The 19,210-nt window shown below is 48.4% G+C and overlaps 1 protein-coding gene across 2 annotated transcripts in view; it reads right to left on the reverse strand.

The window, feature by feature from the left end:
- The window catches only part of MYO15A (myosin XVA), a 3,541,761-nt gene that overhangs the window by 1,913,518 nt on the left and 1,609,033 nt on the right, over nucleotides 1–19,210 (reverse strand). For both annotated transcript variants that reach the window (XM_069645706.1, XM_069645705.1), the window contains exon 35: nucleotides 1,180–1,241. In XM_069645706.1, the coding sequence (XP_069501807.1) occupies nucleotides 1,180–1,241 (62 nt within the window). The remainder of the gene's footprint in view (nucleotides 1–1,179; nucleotides 1,242–19,210) is intronic.

Genomic DNA, 19,210 nt, shown 5'->3' on the forward strand with positions numbered 1-19,210 from the left:
TCCCTGCTGTGTACATAAACGTATCATGCAACACTGGTTTTCTGTTGTATGCACCAGATATGACAATGTACAACAGCTGTGCGTGTTAAGAATCTGATACCACCTGCAGTCACACCCATTTTCAGTGATTTTGTAGGGTGTCCTTCTTCGTAGATACCATTTAAAACTAGGACAGAGCAAAATGGGAATCTCTGGAATGGTGCGGATGTGGGTTTAGAAGAAGTCATCCCGAAATATAATACGAGATCTGACAAGAAATTGGAAAGCAGAGAGGAGGGGAAGGAGATAGAGAGAGCAAAACAAGCATGCAATGGAGAAACTAAGCCTTCAGAAAGACTATAGGAAATGAAAGCCAACCACTGTGGTCAATTGGGACATCTAAAACGTGGGACTTTCGGCGATTCAGAAAGATATTGGGTAAATGTCTGGGAGATCTCCAAAGAACCATGATAATGGCAGAATAGCGTCTGGGGGAGAAATTGAGTACACTTAAATTAAATGAGAACGGCATGGTCAAGAAACATAACATTCATAAAAAATGCTTGAGATACACTGTGTTCCAAGAATAATGGAGGAACCTCAACATTAGGAGATAAATGGCACACCAAAGTGCCAAGTTAAGGGGAACCAGACCCTATACCAAAATGCGAACCCTATGATATAAAAAGGTCAGGATCCTCCAGATGACAAACAAAAGCATTGAACAAACACACAGATGAAAAATTGGAATTGAAAATTAAAGAAGACGGTGCATTCCCATGATAAAACAATTGAAAACCACAGAAAAGAAGTAGATCAGGCAACAATGAAGGTGTCCACAAAAGACACCCACAATTAAGGGTGGGGAAGCATTACGTGATTTGTAAAAGCCAGACTGGCTGCTTCTGATGCTCAGAATGACAAAATAACACGTTTCACTGATATGTAAAAGCATGGGGAACATGTATATAGAGAGGGGGAGCACTCAAGTAAAATGCATACATGCAAGTGGTAAACAAATGTAACCAAAATGAAAGGGGACACATATTTGGCAGATGCTAAGAGGAAAGTGATGAAACAGTAGAAGTATTACCCTGATCTTGCAAGACCCAATTTTACTTTAGAAAACATTGAAAAGGTTCTTACCTAAAAAGCGCCTGCATTATGCTCTGCAGATCCCTGTTTATCTGCATTACTCACCAATAGGACCGCCTGCTGGTTGATGAAGGCCTGCTGCTGCGACAATATTGACTGATTGTAATCTGCATAAAATGAGAGTTTGAAAAAGTATATTACATACATTTCTGAACATACATAATAAGTGGGACATTCTTGGTTGGAAGAATGACTGATTACAGTAATGAAGTTCAAACAAAACTTTATTTTTTCAAATTAGAAGGTGGTCAGGTTTGGCTTTCTGGATGTGTTCTGAAGAATTTGACTGAAATGTCCAGCAGGTAGTCAGTCCTAGCTCTACAAACAGCCTTTCTCAGTACATGCTCGGAGTCTGGGCTCACTATCCACACACGCAACCTGAATTAAGTATGGGTCTTTTTCTGTTCACACTGTAACTCTTACCTACATATCCCAACATGACAACATGTATTTCCGTACTGACCATCTTCACTTTATGTTGGGGATCTGAACTCAATGCTTCACTAGACAACAGTTCCTCAACATCAAGTCCTCTTAATCCACTTCAGCAGTTTGCCTTCACTATTTCAGTCTGCAGATGTTTCTCCACAACTTATTACACTCTGGGAGTTCAGATTCAATATCACAGTAGGCATTTGTTTAAGTTTGTTCTAGAAACTGTTGGGATGGAAATGAGCCTATCCCACCCCCTAAGGCACTTCAACATAAGGCGAAAACCATATGAGGCCATCTAACTTACAAGGGGGGAACAGTCTACGTCCCTGGGAACCCTGTAGAGACCTCATAGCGCATAGAAGTACATGCTTAGCACTAGAAATGCCCACACTCCACAATGCCATTTTGTAACATGCCCCAAACAAGGCAGGCCGCAGACCCATGCTGCTCTCGTTCCCCGTTCACAGAGCCCAATTTCTGCATAGTATGCTGGCTATGCTTGAGCCTTGTTCCCACGGAAGTCCATTTCCCTCTTGTCCCTGTAGTGTTACAAATACTCAGTGTCGCCTTTAGGAATGTGTCCGACACAGAGCGTGAGACAGTACCAGGCCCCAGGATGTGTCTATTCAACTCTACAAAACTGCCATCGAGCCTCTGACTCCCACCCAGCCAGTCTGGTGCTGGACGCACATCATTAACTCGACCCCCACTCCCCTGGCTCTCGGATAAGCACCCGACCCCCAGGTCCTAACCTCCATAAAGTGCTCACCAAAGATCTAAAGCCCACATGACTGTATTTGTCTCCCAACAGCAACACACGTCTCCAGTAATGTGAGATACCGGGAAGGATAAAGCAAAGATCAATCCCCAGAGGGGAGACATAAGGTGCAGTGACTGTGGTATCAATGGAGCCCTGAATGTATGGGTCAGCATGACTGTATCTTATCCTCCCCTCTCCATGGCACCCGTTTCCTGTGCCGCCCAGGTGCCTGCCATAATTAATGGTCTGTCTTAGTTGTTTAGTTTAGCAAGGAAACATTGTAGTTTATGTCTGCCCTGACCTTCACTGTGAGGATGAGCCCAGCTGACCCACATGGAGCCAGATCTACGGAGAAGAACCAGCCAATTACTGCTTGGCATCCCCTATGGAGCAAGCCCATGTGTAGGGTGCCTCCAATCAGGAGCACCAAAATGTCCTATATAGTGATGACGCTTTGTGTGCTTATAACCCCATGTTTGATGATGTACGTTCAGAGCGCTCTCGAGCAGCAGAGTTCTTTGCTGAAATTTGTATTTTGTACAAGTAAACCATGCTATCCTTGCAAAGCTATGTCTTGGCTTATTTCCCTAGCGGGTTGTATTTACTCCGCAGTGTGCGTAACGAGGGACTGGTCTTCAGAACCTACACTGGGCGTCTCAATGTGCCATAGTTTCAAATCATGTGCTTCCTTCAGTATGCTACCGGAAGCTTAGAATCAGCTTGCCAGTGTGCACTTCCTTCAGTTCACTTTGGGAACTAAGAGTTAGGGCCCCATCAGGAGTTGGGCGGTAACCCGGTGTTAATTGCGCTGGGATACCGACCAATGCAATTAGCGTTACCGCTACTCAGTCACAAGTAGTGGTAAGACAGTAAATCCCCATTTCCCATTGGACCCAATAGGGATGGGTGGCGCAATTACCGCTGGCGCAATTACCGCTGGCGCTAATACCACCGGCGGTAGTAGCTCCAAAAATGCCCATACCACCGGCGCATACACCTCCAGCTCAGTACTGGAGGTGAATACATCAATCCTTTCTGATAATACTGGCTCCCCAGAGCAACCCAAAATCTTCTTTTGCTACTTTGAGCGTATTTGCTTGCTTTCCGGGGTCCTGAACCGCAAGACAAAGCAAACCCTGATGTTCTGTGTGATTCTCTGCATCTTTTTACAGATGAAGAAGCAATTAGCCAGGAGAAAGCAGAACGATCAATCACTACTTACCGTTCTTCCTGACTCTGTCCATCCCAAGTACTCACTAAATTACTGCTAGATGGCATGACCGCCACTGGAACCTCCTCCCACCAATTAGAGCTACCAATGGCCCTACGTGGCCCTTTAGAATCTCATACGTTTGGCTGTCTACTGTGATTCCAGCCCTCAGTCTCTCAAATAAATTGTCTCATACAGTCTCGTTCTCTTTATTATATTGCTTTCCCTTTCCTTCTCCATCTCTCATCAACACTTATCTCTTCCTTCCCTGAAGAAGTCTCATCCCCAATCTCCTCACTATACACCAGCTTCTCTGTTTCCCAAGTCCACTATTCCGTGGCGTTTGTCAACGACTCTCTCCTTGTCCTGTACTGGCTCTTCACTATCAGTGTGGCCAGCTCTTTCTTGTGCCATCTCATACCACACCCTTGACAGAGCCCTTCTCGCCACCACCCCGCTTCCGCCTTTTAGCCTTGTTCTTCTCACTAGTAATATCACCTTGTTATGGTCTACTTGCAACTACCTCCTCTCTAACACCACGCTCTGATACTCCTCTCACCACCACCTTCTCTGCGACCTTTATCTGTTGTTGCTGCCACCCCCTCCTATCACACTTTGATGTTCACCTCTACATTCTCTCTTGATCTCACCACCTCCTCACACTCTGGTCCCACCTTAACTACATTCACCTTATCTCCTACCCCTTCTGTCACTGCTGTTACTGCCACTACCTTCTCCCCAACACCTTCTACGCTGATCTAACCACCTCCTTAAGCCTCTCTTTAAGTGTCAACACTCCGTCCTCTCAAGGGTCACTTCCATAACCACATTTTCCTTATCTCTTACCACCTCTACTTCTCCTGTTACTACCGCTACCTTCTCTATGGGCCTCATAACAAGAATGCCGGTAAATCCCTGGTGTTACTGTGATGCCGGTCCCACCGTTTCCAGCACCCCGTAGTCTCGGAATGCACATGCAATTACGGTTTGTTGGCCACGTGCATTCTGACATGCCAGAAACGGTGACACTGGCATGCATTACAGTAACACTGTGGAAAAGAGGCCATACGCCGGCCGCAACGCCACCCTTGGTGCCCCCATTTCCGGGAATGACCATGCCAGATGCAGCGGGACTGGAAACAGCCAGCACCGTAAATACCGTGACAGGAAACACCATGATCAGAAATTACGTGATCGGAACAGGATACTGGTTGGCGGCCATCATCAAAATCACAGGGGGTCATTCCGAGTTTGGAGGCAGGCATGGTGCTATTAGCACCATGGCTGCCTCCAAACTCGGGTCCGGGTAGTCGGAATGGGGACTTACTGGGACATTCCGACCTATGCGGACCCGGTAAGTCCCCATTTCGAAAACCATTCCCCATAGGGCTCAATGGGAATGGGGAAGGAGCTAATAACGGGCCCGCAAAACTAGCCGGCCCTGGTGGGACCCACTAAGGGACCTCGTAATAGGGCGGCAGGGGGTTAACGGCACCGGCATCCTTACTGGTGCTGTTAACCCCCTACCGCCAGGGTTGGAATGACCCCCACAGTCCATGGCAATCCAAAGGTACCAGCAGCCATCCACCCCTCCTGACTCCAGAAATCAATACCTCACCATGGCATCTCGCATCCCGGCGACCTGGCAGCGCAAGCCACGCTTCACAGAGGTGAAGCTGCTCATGCTCACCGATACCATAGTTCAGCATTCTGGGGAGCTGTATTCAACAGACCAGCGCTGACGAACCCAGCAGCAGAAGAAGGAAATATGGCAGGAAGTGGCACAAAAGGTGTCCTCAGTTGGGACGACTTCCGCCTCAGGGTCAGGAAGCTCTTGTCTGCACACCTCAAACAGTGCATGGCAACAGGTGGTGGACCGTCCACCAATCTGGCTCCTGCCCTGGGAGAAGTGCAGCAGCATGCTGCACATGGAGGGAATCGAAGGAGTGGGTGCTGCAGAGGCTGGAGCCGGGACACCCGTAGAGGGTGGTGACTACATGAAGCCCCAATATCAACCACACACCTGACTGCCAGGCAGCCCCTCTTGCCCAACACGCACCACATTCCCAGTGCCTGCGACCACATTGGTCCGGGGACAGCATCAGCCCCAGTGGCCAGTGATGTCAGTCACTGTAAAACCCCAGTCCAGCCACCATTGGAGGCACACATGAAACAATGCCCATGGTTGCATGTGTTAGGGAGAATTCTCTGTTTAGGCTGCATTTCCTAACCTAGTGAGTCCCCCAGCAGCTTTGCTGGATTTCTGGAGTTTGTTTTTTTCCTCCTGCCAAGAGTGAGTCTCTTTTCCTCACACTCTTGGACATGATTCGAGGGGTTCCTTTGACTGTTAATGTGTTTTATGGGCTATGGGGTCTTTTACTCCATAGGGTCTCATATGTTTTTACTATGTGTGTTACACAGCACCCGCCGTGCAGTAACACAGGGGTGTCATAGTGACACCCCACCATAGACTCCATTCCCTGGGACTGACTACTGTCTCCCACACCTGTAAAGTCACCATTGACTTTACTAATCCCAAATTATGAACAGAAACCAGTACAAACCATCATATTGTGGACGTACTGGTCGGGGCAATTCGATTGCCCCGGGGTCTGCTATTCGAGGGGGCACGTCTCCGTCCCCCCTGATCGAGTTTTGGCTGGTGGCAGTGGATACTACTTTTTATATTCAACCGCAAATATATCTCTATGGGATTTTCCCATTGTTTGAGGCTCCCAACTTTAATTATTTAATTCCTATAGCCTCGAACATACTGCCGGGTTATTTATTTAATATTAATTCACCGGTTGGTATTTTTTGTTGTTGCCAGAACTCGAATCAAAAATGGCGTTCGTGTTCTCTTCTGTGACTCCAACCCAAGTCGAACCCTTTATTCCACTTTTTGGCGGGCTTCTCCACAGAAGCCTCCAGAAGTGGTGCCACTCTGTCTGGGTACCAGAGGGGGTGTGGAAGGGGGTTTAGGCACCCTGGACTGAGTTGCCTTGGCAACTCAAGTCGCACTCTTGTGTGATTGGCCCAAGTGGTGAGCCGGCCGGCTCACCACTTAGCATGTTTGATTGACAGCTAGGCTGAATGAATGGGGGCTTCTTGCATAAAAGCAGGGCTTTTGGGACTGGAACTTCAGAAGTCACCACAGGACCTGAAAGATCCGAAGAGGGAGAAGCTGAGCCGACCTGCAACGACGACACCACGGGTGGAGACCAGCTGAACCGTCTCACCACTTCCCGACGACAGAGGAGATCTTCTTGCCGGAGAGTCTCTTCCCCTTGAGCTGGTGAGGACAACCAGTTTGCTTTCCTTTTCGCCTACCAGGACGTCTAGTGGTCGAATTTCCCGTGCCAAGCACTCCGGCAACCGGATAGCCACTTACCACTGAACTGCGAAAGAAAGGACTGCTCCTTTGAATCGAGAAACTCAGCGGCTGGTTTCTTCCCTGGCAGCACAACGACCTCCTGTTTTCCTCCCCGACGAGATCATCTCTTCTGCCGGACGAAGCACCGACTCACAACCGCTGCCAGGAACAACTGCACCCGCTGGAGTGTTCTCACCATTTCAAGGTACTGTGTCCGCCTGGCCCCCCTTTCAATAGATTGCTACAAGGTGACAGTAAATCCTTACCTTCTAGACTGGGCTGGCCTCTTGACCATCTAACTGGTCCCTTTCTTTTGGTCCAAGTTCTTTGTGAATCTTTTCAAGACTTTTGTGCACTTTTCAATCGTGTGACCTTGGACACATTTCGTTCTGATCCTCTTAAAGTGGGTCTGGCTTTCTGAACTCTAACTTCATGGTTTTATTTTGCCTTCCTCTCTTGCTGTGTTCTTGTAAAGATGTTGAGATCTGTTTCCATTTATGCTCTGCCTTTCTCTCCCTTTTAACCGAATTATTAGAGTGCCATCTGCGTTAAGCGCTCACCGCTGTCTGAAAATAAGTGGTGCTTTACTTAAGACTTGTCTAATATTCTGCGAAGGGAGTGCATATACTTTAGTGACTGTGTTTTTGAACTTGCTTGATATTAGTGCCAGTGTGTTTTCATAGGTGTGTTTTTAAATAAATAATTATATATCTCTTACACCAAAGCTCTGGTCAGTGTTTGCTTGTTCTACTGTAGCTACCTGCTCTATTGTGTATGCTCTGTATACTGCCTAACTCTTCTTGAGAGAAGTCTGACTGCTCAGCCACAGCTACCAGGTAAATCTGGGTGGTGCAGACTGCTACCAATTGGGTTTACTGCTAGCTCCTGTAGTCCTAAACTTTTTGCAGTGGTCCCTAAGGGAACTGCACAGGTTTCTGCCTAACACTGGTCTACAGCGGTGGGATTTGTATTGAGTATACACTTTAGTGTGCTTTTGGATACTTTAGGACAACTAACCATAAAGCTTAGCACTAAAAAGCTGATTATCTAAACCTGTCTACTATGGAAAGTTATACCCTAGAATCATTGTCTGCCAAAACTGCTGATTGCTTGAAAGTATTGTGTAGACATCAGAACCTCTCTGGGAAGGGCAAGAAAATCAAACTTATAGAAAGATTGTTAGAAAATCAAAGTCTGGGTGGTACAGAGGAATCTACCCCCCCCCCAGCAAATGTAGATAACAGTGATGGTATTGATCTGAATCAAAAGTGTTTATAATCTTGATAATGAGTCAGAAGAGGAAAGTGAGCCTAATGCAGTTAGCCACCCTGAACCCCTGTCTGCCTTACCAACTGTACCTACTGGACCTATACCAGGTCCCACGTGTAATCCTGAATATTTTGAACTTGAAAAAATGAAGCTTGAATTAGGATACAAACGTTTTATTGCTCAATCTGAACGAAACCAAGAGTTAGATTTCAGGAGAATCAATGCCCAAGCTGAGCAGAAGCAAGCTGAGTTGAAGCTCAGAGAAATAGAGCTTAATCATGAACGCGAAATGAAAATGAGTGTGTGAAGCTAGCTTTAATAGCTAGATTTGGGAAGACCCCTTCCCAGTACCTTAAGAGGTTTAGGACCCTCAAAAAGCATGATGGCACCCCTTGGGCTACCTGGGTGAGTGAAAGTTTGAAAAACTTAGAGGGATGGATTAAGGGTTACAGGGTTAACACTTACGAGGGAATGAAGAATCTTGTAATGTTGGAGTCAATTTATGATGCCTGCTCTCCTGAGCTCAGACAGCACTTGGCTGATTCAAAGGAATTGGATTCCAGGAAGCTAGCTAAGGCTGCTGACTTGTGGGTTGCCAACAGGGCTACTCACAAGGATTCTGGGGCTACCCAGAAGAAGGATGAGGGAAAACAGCCTAAAAAGGACTCTAAAGAGAAATCTAATAATTCCAATCCCAAAGAGGGCCCCAAACAAAACCATAAGGGTAAATCACAAGGGAAACCGAATCAGGCTAGTGTACCTTCTGGTGCCAAACCAGAAGGAGGTCAGAACAAGCCACCATTCCAAAAAGCATTTGGTAAAAGCTTTGTTTGTGGCTCTACTGACCATGTGAAAGGAGATCCCAGATGTAAGGGTAAACCTTCAGGGGTCCAGCTTGTCTCCTTAGCCTTCGCTCCAGAGGAGGAAGTATAAATGGCAAGTGGAAACTTTCTATTACTGGCTGACCAACCCATTGGAGTCTCAGCCAGTGTTTCATAACTGTGGTGGACAAATCGTTTTTTCAGGCTGAGGATGTTGCTAAGGCACCCAAACGCCTCACCAAGTTAGCTGGAGGACCTGTGCAGATGCTTCCCCAATTATCAGTTCTCATCCAGTGTAATGACATGACTGTGAAGATACCTGTCAGCATACAAAGTGAGGTGCCAGGAAGGGTTCTGTTGTGTAATGACTTGAAAACTCTTGGAGTAGTGTCACATACCACCAGACCTCCTATTAAAAGGTTACAGGAGCTCACCAGACCTGCAAGGGAGAGAACCATGAGGGGTACTCCCAAGGAGATGATGAAGAAAGAGATCACTCCTACTCCACTGGAGCTGTCAGCTGCTGTATCCAAACAACCAGAAGAAAAGGGGAAACCTAAAACTTCTAAAAAGAAACCAGCAGCCAACACTCCCATGCAGCCCACAAGGACTTCCCTGAGGTTTCCAAAGTTACACCTGTAACTCCCCCTCCAGCTGAGGCTGAGAGGGTGGTACAACCCTGTGTGGTTGAACTAGACTCTGAGGAAGAGCTAGTGGAAGGCCAGGAACTCATTGGAGATCTGGATCCTGTTGACCATCCTCAGCTGCAGTCTTTACTGGCAGAAGGTGGACCCAACAGGGCAGACTCCAGTAAGGGGCAGAGAGAATGTCCAACTCTGGAAGGTCTTCACCACCAGGCAGATGCTCGCGCTGAAGGGCAAGAGCCTCGGAAATATAGGTTGCACTGGGAAGATGACCTCTTCTACAGTGAACCAACAGAGTCTGCCCCTTGAGACTACAAAAGACTTGTAGTACCCCAAGAGAACAGACAACAGTTCTTGCAGTTAGCCCATGAGATTCCTTTGGCTGGTCACTTGAGTTTCAAGAAGACTAAGGAAAGGCTCTCACTCTACTTTTATTGGCCAAAGATGGGGGCTGAAGTAGATAAGTACTGCAGGAGCTGCCACACCTGCCAGATTTCTGGTAAGGTTGGCTCCAAGAATGTGGCACCCTTAGTGCCTCTCCCAGTTGTGGGAGTCCCATTTGAGAGAGTAGGGATTGACATTGTTGGTCCCCTTGATCCTCCAACCTCCTCAGGCAACAGGTTTATACTTGTAGTAGACCATGCTACTAGGTATCCTGAGGCAATTCCTAAGAGGACTGTTACAGCTCCGGCTGTGGCTAAGGCCCTCCTTGGCATATTTACCATGGTTGGGTTTCTTAAGGAAGTAATCTCTGACAGGGGGTCAAATTGTATGTCCCACTACATGAAAACCATGTGGAAAACCTGCGGAGTTACTTACAAGTTCTCAACCGCATACCACCCTCAGACAAATGGGTTGGTTGAAAGGTTCAACAGAACCATGAAGAGCATGATAGGTGCTTTAGATGACCCCCTTAAAAGAAAGTGGGATCTTCTTCTGCCATGCCTTCTCTTTGCTTATAGAGAAGTCCCTCAGGAGGGAGTAGGTTATTCTCCCTTTGAACTTCTTTATGGCCATCCAGTCAGAGGCCCCTTAGTCCTGATTAAGGAGGGGTTGGAGAGTGCTCCTTCCCCCAAGCCAGTCAGAGTGACTGACTATGTGATAGGTCTCTGGAGGAGAATGTCACACATGATGGCAGAAGCTAGTGATAACCTGAAAGCTGGTCAAGCTTTGATCAAGCACTGGCATGACCAAAAGGCTAACAGGGTTGAGTTTACTCAAGACCAGCTAGTTCTAGTTATGATTCCAACAAGGCAGAGGGCCTTGCAAGACAAATGGATGGGACCCTTCAAAGTTGTGGGTAAACTTGGAGAGGTCAACTATCTGGTGGACTTGGGCAATCCCAAGGAGGCTCCCACAGTCTTCCACACCAACCAACTAAAAGCGTATGTCTCCAGACCTGATGTAGCAGCTTTACTTCTAGCATCATCAGAGGAAGAAGAAGAGAGTGAAGCTCTTCCTGATCTCCTCAGAGGCTTACCTTTGGACGAAAAGATTGAAGGAGTAAATCTCTCTTCAAATCTGACACCTGAGCAACAAGAAGAGTGCATATATATGTTGAATCAGTTTGCCTCTCTGTTCTCACTTTCACCAGGCTTGACCCCTTGGGGACAGCATGATATACTCACTGGTGACTATCTGCCAGTCAAAAGCAGAGGATACAGGATGTTAAAGAATGTAAGAACCCACATCAAAGGTGAGGTCAGCAAGATGCTTGATCTCGGGGTAATAGAGCCCTCTACTAGTCCATGGTCTAGACCAGTTGTGTTAGTACCAAAGGCAGGATCTAAGAAACTTAGATTCTGTGTGGATTATAGAGCTCTTAATGCAGTCACAAAGACTGATTCCCACCCTTTGCCAAGGACAGATGAGTTAGTGGATAGACTTGGTTCAGCCAAGTTCCTCAGCACATTTGACTTGACGTCAGGCTATTGGCAAATAGCCCTGACTGACCATGCCAAGGAGAAAACTGCATTTTCTACCCCCGTTGGCTTATACCAGTTTAAGGTTATGCCTTTTGGATTGAAAAATGCACCTGCTACATTTCAAAGGATGGTAAATCAGGTTCTTACAGGGATGGAGGACTTCTGCATGGCATAATTGGATGACATTGCAGTCTTTAGCCAAACCTGGGAAGAACATGTGGGCCACCTGAGCTATGTTTTGCAGGCTCTCGAGAAGGCCAATCTGACCATAAAGGCAAGTAAATGCCAGATTGGACAGAGTAAAGTGGTCTACCTTGGACATGAGGTAGGAGGTGGAGAAATAAGGCCTTTGCTCAGTAAGATAGAAGCTGTGCAAAATTGGACAACACCTACTACTCAGACCCAGGTGCGAGCCTTCTTAAGTCTCACTGGGTACTACAGGAATTTCATAGAGAACTATGGGACCATAGCTTCTCCACTGAATGTCATCTCCTCTCCTAAATTCCCTAAAAAGTTTAGATGGAATGAGGAGTGCAATCAGGCCTTTGAAAACCTGAAAAAGGCTCTTTGCCAAGCCCCAGTACTCAGAGCTCCTGACTACCACCAAACTTTCATTGTGCAGACAGATGCTTCAAATGTAGGAATAGGTGCAGTCCTCAGTCAACTGGATGGGAAAGGTAGGGAGCACCCCGTTTGCTTCATCAGTAGAAAGCTGAAGGATCCTGAAGTTGAGATTCTGCATGGACTATAGAGCTCTAGATGCAGTCACCAAGACTGATGCCCATCCTTTGCCTAGGACAGATGAGCTGGTGGACAAATGTGGTGCAGCCAAGTACCTCAGCACATTTGACCTAACGTCAGGTTATTGGCAAATAGCCCTGACAGACCATGCCAAGGGGAAAACTGCATTCTCCACCCCAGCAGGCCTCTACCAATTCAAGGTAATGGCTTTTGGATTAAAGAATGTACCTGCTACATTTCAGAGGATGGTAAATCAAGTTCTGAATGGGATGGAGGACTTCTGCATGGCATACTTGGATGACATTGCAGTGTTCAGCCCTACATGGAAAGAACATATTGATCACCTAGGATATGTTTTGCAGGCTCTTGAACAGGCCCATCTGACCATAAAGGCAAGTAAATGTCAAATTGGTCAGAGCACAGTGGTCTACCTTGGACATGAGGTAGGAGGAGGTGAAATAAGGCCATTGCCTAGCAAAGTACAAGCTTTACAAAACTGGGCCACCCCTACTACTCAAACCCAAGTGAGAGCCTTCCTAGGTCTCACTGGGTATTACAGGAACTTCATAGAGAACTATGGGACCATAGCTTATCCCTTGAATGTCATCTCCTCTCCCAAATTTCCTAAAAAGGTTAGGTGGAATGAGGAGTGCAATAAAGCCTTTGAAGGCCTGAAAAACGCCTTTGTCAAGCTCCAGTCATAAGAGCTCCTGACTAACACCAACCCTTCATTGTATACACTGATGCTTCTAATGTAGGTATATGTGCAGTTGTTAGTCAACTGGATGAGAAAGGTAGGGAACATCCCTTTGTTTCATCAGCGGGAAGTTAAAGGATCATGAGACAAGGTGGGCAACCATTGAACGAGAGTGTTTTGCTATTGTGTGGGCTCTGAAGAAGTTTAGGCCATACTTGTATGGTTCTACTTTTGTCATTCAAACTGACCACCAACCCTTGAGATGGTTAATGCAAATGAAAGGGGAAAACCCAAAACTATTGAGATGGTCAATCTGCCTGCAAGGGTTTGATTTCACCATTGAGCACAGGTCAGGGTGTCACCACCAAAATGCTGATGGACTCTCTAGGATGTATGTCATCGACTAGAGGTATGAGATTCATCCAGGAGTGGATTAAATCCTCCTGTCCCTTAGTCTGTGGGGGGGGAGGCGAGTGTTAGGGAGAATTCTCTGTTTAGGCTGAATTTCCTAACCTAGTGAGTCCCCCAGCAGCTTTGCTGGATTTCTGGAGTTAGTTTTTTTCCTCCTGCCAAGAGTGAGTCTCTTTTCCTCACACTCTTGGACATGATTCGAGGGGTTCCTTTGACTGTTAATGTGTTTTATGGGCTATGGGGTCTTTTACTCCATAGGGTCTCATATGTTTTTACTATGTGTGTTACACAGCACCCTCAGTGCAGTGACACAGGGGTGTCATAGTGACACCCCACCATAGACTCCATACCCTGGGACTGACTACTGTCTCCCAGGGCCTGTAAAGTGACCATTGGCTTTACTAGTCCCAAATTATGAACAGAAACCAGTAGAAACCATCATATTGTGGACGTACTGGTCAGGGCAATTCGATTGCCCCGGGGGCTGTTATTCGAGGGGGCACGTCTCCGTCCCCCCTGATCGAGTTTTGGCTGGTGGCAGTGGATACTACTTTTTATATTCAACCGCAAATATATCTCTATGGGATTTTCCCATTGTTCAAGGCTACCATCTTTAATTATTTAATTCCTATAGCCTCGAACATACCGCCGGGTTATTTATTTAATATTAATTCACCGTTTGGTATTTTTTTTGTTGCCAGAACTCAATTCAAAATGGCGTTCGTGTTCTCTTCTGTGACTCCAACCCAAGTCGAGCCCTTTGTTCCACTTTTTGGCGGGCTTCTCCACAGAAGCCTCCAGAAGTGGTGCCACTCTGTCTGGGTACCACAGGGGGTGTCGGAGGGGGTTTAGGCACACCTGGACTGAGTTGCCTTGGCAACTCAAGTCGCACTCTTGTGTGATTGGGCCAAGTGGTGAGCCGGCCGGCTCACCACTTAGCATGTTTGATTGACAGCTAGGCTGAATGAATGGGGGTTTCCTGCATAAAAGCAGGGCTTTTGGGACAGGACTTCAGAAGTCGCCACAGAAACTGAAAGATCTGAAGAGGGAGAAGCTGAGCCGACCTGCAACGACGACACCACCGGTGGAGACCTGCTGAACCGTCTCACCACTTCCGGACGACAGAGGAGATCTTCTTGCCGGAGAGTCTCTTCCCCTTCAGCTGGTGGGGAGAACCAGTTCGCTTTCCTTTTCGCCTACCAGGACGTCTAGTGGTCGAATTGCCCGTGCCAAGCACTCCGGCAACCGGATAGCCACTTACCACTGAACCGCGAAAGAAAGGACCGCTCCTTTGAATCGTGAAACTCCGCGGCTGATTTCTTCCCTGGCAGCACAACGACCTCCTGTTTTCCTCCCCGACGAGATCTTCTCTTCTGCCAGACGAAGCACCGACTCGCAACCGCTGCCAGGAACAACTGCCCCCGCTGGAGTGTTCTTACCATTTCAAGGTACTGTATCCGCCTGGCCCCCCTTTCTATAGATTGCTACAAGGTGACAGTAAATCCTTAACCTTCTAGACTGGGCTGGCCTCTTGACCATCTAACTGGTCCCTTTCTTTTGGTCCAACTTCTTTCTGAACCTTTTCGAGACTTTTGTGCACTTTCCAACCGTGTGTCATGATGCCTACCTCCAAGGAGCCAGGTCCGACCCAGCAACCCCAGAGGCAGGCATCATTTCCCCCAGGGGAGTGCCAGCGGGCCCAAGCTGGGGCCCTTTGGACGCAGTCCTGGCGCCTTAGGCGCCAGACTCATGTTGGACCTCTGTCCTGGCGCCTTAGGCGCCAGGCTCATAAAGCTAGACATGTGTTCAAGTGTTTTAATGTGCACTTACCTGATGCAGACCATGCTGCCACATCCAGGCCCTCTTGAGGCCTGAATAGGAACTACTTTACCTGTGGGACTACTTTCCACCCGGGTGTGGTCAGGGAAGGATACATACCTGATCGGAGGAAGGATACAAACTTGGAACTTCTTCCAAAGCTATTTAAACCACACCCGATCAGCAACTCACGCTTCGCGTTGTTCTGCTCCTCGCAGCTGGATGCTCACCGTGTCAGCTCCTGCATCTGGACTTCAGCCACGCCTGTCAGCATCCTGGGTCACCTGCAAAGGGAAACAAGAGACCTACCAGCTAATCTGCACCACGGAGACATCACTGACGATCCTGAAAGGGAAGACATCATTTTTAAAAGCATTTCGTTACGATCGCTGCAGCGCTGCATTTCACTCACCTTTCCTGGGTTCCTCCATCTTCAGCAGCGATCATCCAGATACACAGCCACTTCCCAGAGCCTAGAGAAAAAGACAAGAATAAGAGGTGAGAGAAGGAAGGGAATAGGAAAAGCTCAGTTTCCTTCTAAGACTTACCTGTTGGGTCATTCCCATTTCATTTCGGGTCTTGCTGTTTCCAAGCAGGACCCCGGCCCCTATGGGGAAAACACATCAACATCAGCGCTTTGTTGCAAGAAGTCTCCAAAGGAATCTTCATTCATCACCTGAAAAAAGACAATGAACATTATTATTTAAAGCTTGAACTTTTGAACTTGCAACAGAACTTTTACAGCGCCTTACCAGTATAATCAAGTTTACCTGAACTCCCATCCAACCTCAATCCAGTGAAGTAACTGGGTTCAACGCGCCCCTGCGTCAGAAGCAGGATGGAGAGCTCGTCCTTTCAGACCTTAAGGTGAGACTTCACGGGGAATCGTGGAAGGGTATCGTGGAGGGTTGGAAGAGAGTGGGAGGCTTGAGCATAACTCAGTCAGTAGGTAATACTCCCTTTTCACGCACAGGGGAATATTCCTGCGAGCCGGAGAAGCCAGAGTAGAGGGCCCTTCCTGTCCATCTTCAGAGTCCTGCGCTTCACCATTGAAGAAGCATCAGCACTCGAAGCCAGACCTGCGCCTCCGTGGGAATCAGGTGAGCGTTACACCGTGTGACCTTGGACACATTTCGTTCTGATCCTCTTAAAGTGGGTCCGGCTTTCTGAACTCTAACTTCACGGTTTTATTTTGCCTTCCTCTCTTGCTGTGTTCTTGTAAAGGTGTTGGGATCTGTTTCCATTTATGCTCTGCCTTTCTCTCCCTTTTAACCGAATTATTAGAGTGCCATCTGCGTTAAGCGCTCACTGCTGTCTGAAAATAAGTGGTGCTTTACTTAAGACTTGTCTAATATTCTGCGAAGGGAGTGTATATACTTTAGTGACTGTGTTTTTGAACTTGCTTGATATTAGTGCCAGTGTGTTTTCATAGGTGTGTTTTTAAATAAATAATTATATATTTCTTACACCAAAGCTCTGGTCAGTGTTTGCTTGTTCGACTGTATCTACCTCCCCTATTGTGTATGCTCTGTATACTGCCTAACTCTTATTGAGAGAAGTCTGACTGCTCAGCTACAGCTACCAGGTAAATCTGGGTGGTGCAGACTGCTACCAATTGGGTTTACTGCTAACTCCTGTAGTCCTAAACTTTTTGCAGTGGTCCCTAAGGGAACGGCACAGGTTTCTGCCTAACAGCATGTAAGCACTGCTACCGTCTGCAATCATCAGCACACCCAAACCCAACGCAACAGCCCTGCACAGCGTCACATGGCAATGCACAACACCATCCCTAGCCCATTTAGAAGTACCACCTCCCGTTGGCGTGCCATGGCCATTTGCAATATGCACTGAGCAGCCACTCATTGCCATGGCTGCCCTAAAGGTGGCCTGATGGACCATGCCATGCCAAATCGGGACGCTCACCTGCCATACGCACATTTGCGGCCCTACCCAGTGCACACCACCTCCCCCATCTTTGCTGGGACACATGGGCCAACACAATGGACATGTCACCTCAACAGTAACCATCACCCCCTGCCCACCCTGCCCTCTGCACTGTAGCGCTACAGCACTGAAATGGCAATTGCACAGTCCCCATCCCCCAAATCACACCCAGCAGTAGCCCTGTTTCCCCCTCCCCAACACGTCCAAATGGTGGCAACAAAGTCCCATGCCCGGTCCCCCATGCCGGACACATTACCAACCACATGACCTGCTCACTCTGTCACACCCAAACCCTGCAGGCACACTCACACACCAGGATAAACATGCAGAGCACTGTTGTGGGCATACACCCAGGCCTCCTGACAATGATCTGTGCCTGAAATCCACAATGAACACTCCACAGGCACCCTGTACTGCCAAGTGAAAATCCATGCCCCCCAGACACACACACAAGGCACCCTGTCATCATGTACTGCATGTGTGCCTGCCGTGCCACAACTGCCACCACAACACAACAATGCCAGCCCTCACCTGCCCCCACACATGGGTAGCCTCCCATTGAATGGCGAGGGCATGTACCTTCTATGTCCCTGCCAGACTTACCACAAGCCCCCATTCACATGGAGAACCTACAACTGGGCCAGCCATCAACTTGTGTCTTGCACCTTCCGAAACCCCCCCTCGACACTCTCCCTTCACATCCCAACACCCCACCCCTTGACAGACCTGCATGCCACCGTCCCCAGCAAATGCTCGGTCACCACCCCAGTAGTCCCAGAAGAGCTGTGTTGCATGTGCCAACATCCCAGACCTTGCAGCTGAGGCCACACAAAACATGCATGAGTGCACCATGCCAAATAGCACAGCATGTCACCTCAACAGCATGCCACATGGTCAACATATTGCATGTATCAGGTCATTTGGAAGTCACACTGTTCCCTAACATCATGCCTTTCGTCCACCCTGAGGCACATCATTAAACAGTGATTGAGGCCGACCATGCACCCCAAGGGGCACCAGACGTGGAAGGTGGTCGACTCCACGCACCACCACCACCCAGGACACGGCAGTACACACTGTGGCTGTCACTGCTGCCCCCACCACCCCGGCAGCTCCTACAGCTGCTGCCATGGCGCAATTGCCTACCAGGGTGACGGCAGGAGGACGGCCATTTCCCCCACCCCAACAGCCTCCATCATATGCGCCTGACACAAGCGATGAGGAAGCTGCAGATGATGCTGGTGAGTCCATGGGGCACACCACGGATAACACCCCATATGAGCTGTCAGAATTCAGCCGCATCAACCTGCATAGCCCTCTGCAGCCACCCTTCCCCAGTGTCAGGGATATGGACGACCATCTGCGCCGCATTGAGGAAAGGCAGGAACGATTGTCGGCCCTGGTGCCGCAGCACCTGGAGGAGTCCCGCCTGATGCAGGGGGAGGCGGCCCTGCTCCGCACTGAGGCCCAGCTCATGCGCAAAAGTGTACGGACACTGGGCAGTACACAGGGCCAGGAGGGTCTGCGAGGGCAACAGCATCATGTCGACCATGGCCGAGCCTCTCTCAAAGGCCCTGCAGGTAGCCCTGTATCGACAGGCCAGTGAGTCATCTCACACACGGTCCACCAGCTGCACGCCTGCTAGTTCACTCCAGAGCAGCCCGTGGTGCAGGTCTATACGCCTGTCTGCTACACAGCACAAGGGCGGCCCAGGTGGCAATCGGCCACGTAAATAGGCCATGGACCAATATGTGGCATGGGTGTCTCGGACTGACTCATTGACACTGTGTCACAAGTTGGGGAGGGGGCATGGGGAGGGATAGCTGGGGAACGGGAGTGGGGAGGTATTGTTTGGGAAGGGATGTGGGGAGGGATAGTTAGGAAGGGGTTGTGAGGAGGGATTGTTGGGGAGGGGGTGTTGGTCCACCAGTTCATTTTTTCTCATTCCATTTTAAAACACTGGATGTTGCATCGCAAATCATGACTGGGCATTCATTATTTTTGTGAAAGTGTGATTTATTTATTGTA

The sequence above is a fragment of the Ambystoma mexicanum genome, chromosome 2p, assembly GCF_040938575.1.
Source record: "Ambystoma mexicanum isolate Mex_15411 chromosome 2p, UKY_AmexF1_1, whole genome shotgun sequence".
Classification (NCBI taxonomy): domain Eukaryota; kingdom Metazoa; phylum Chordata; class Amphibia; order Caudata; family Ambystomatidae; genus Ambystoma; species Ambystoma mexicanum.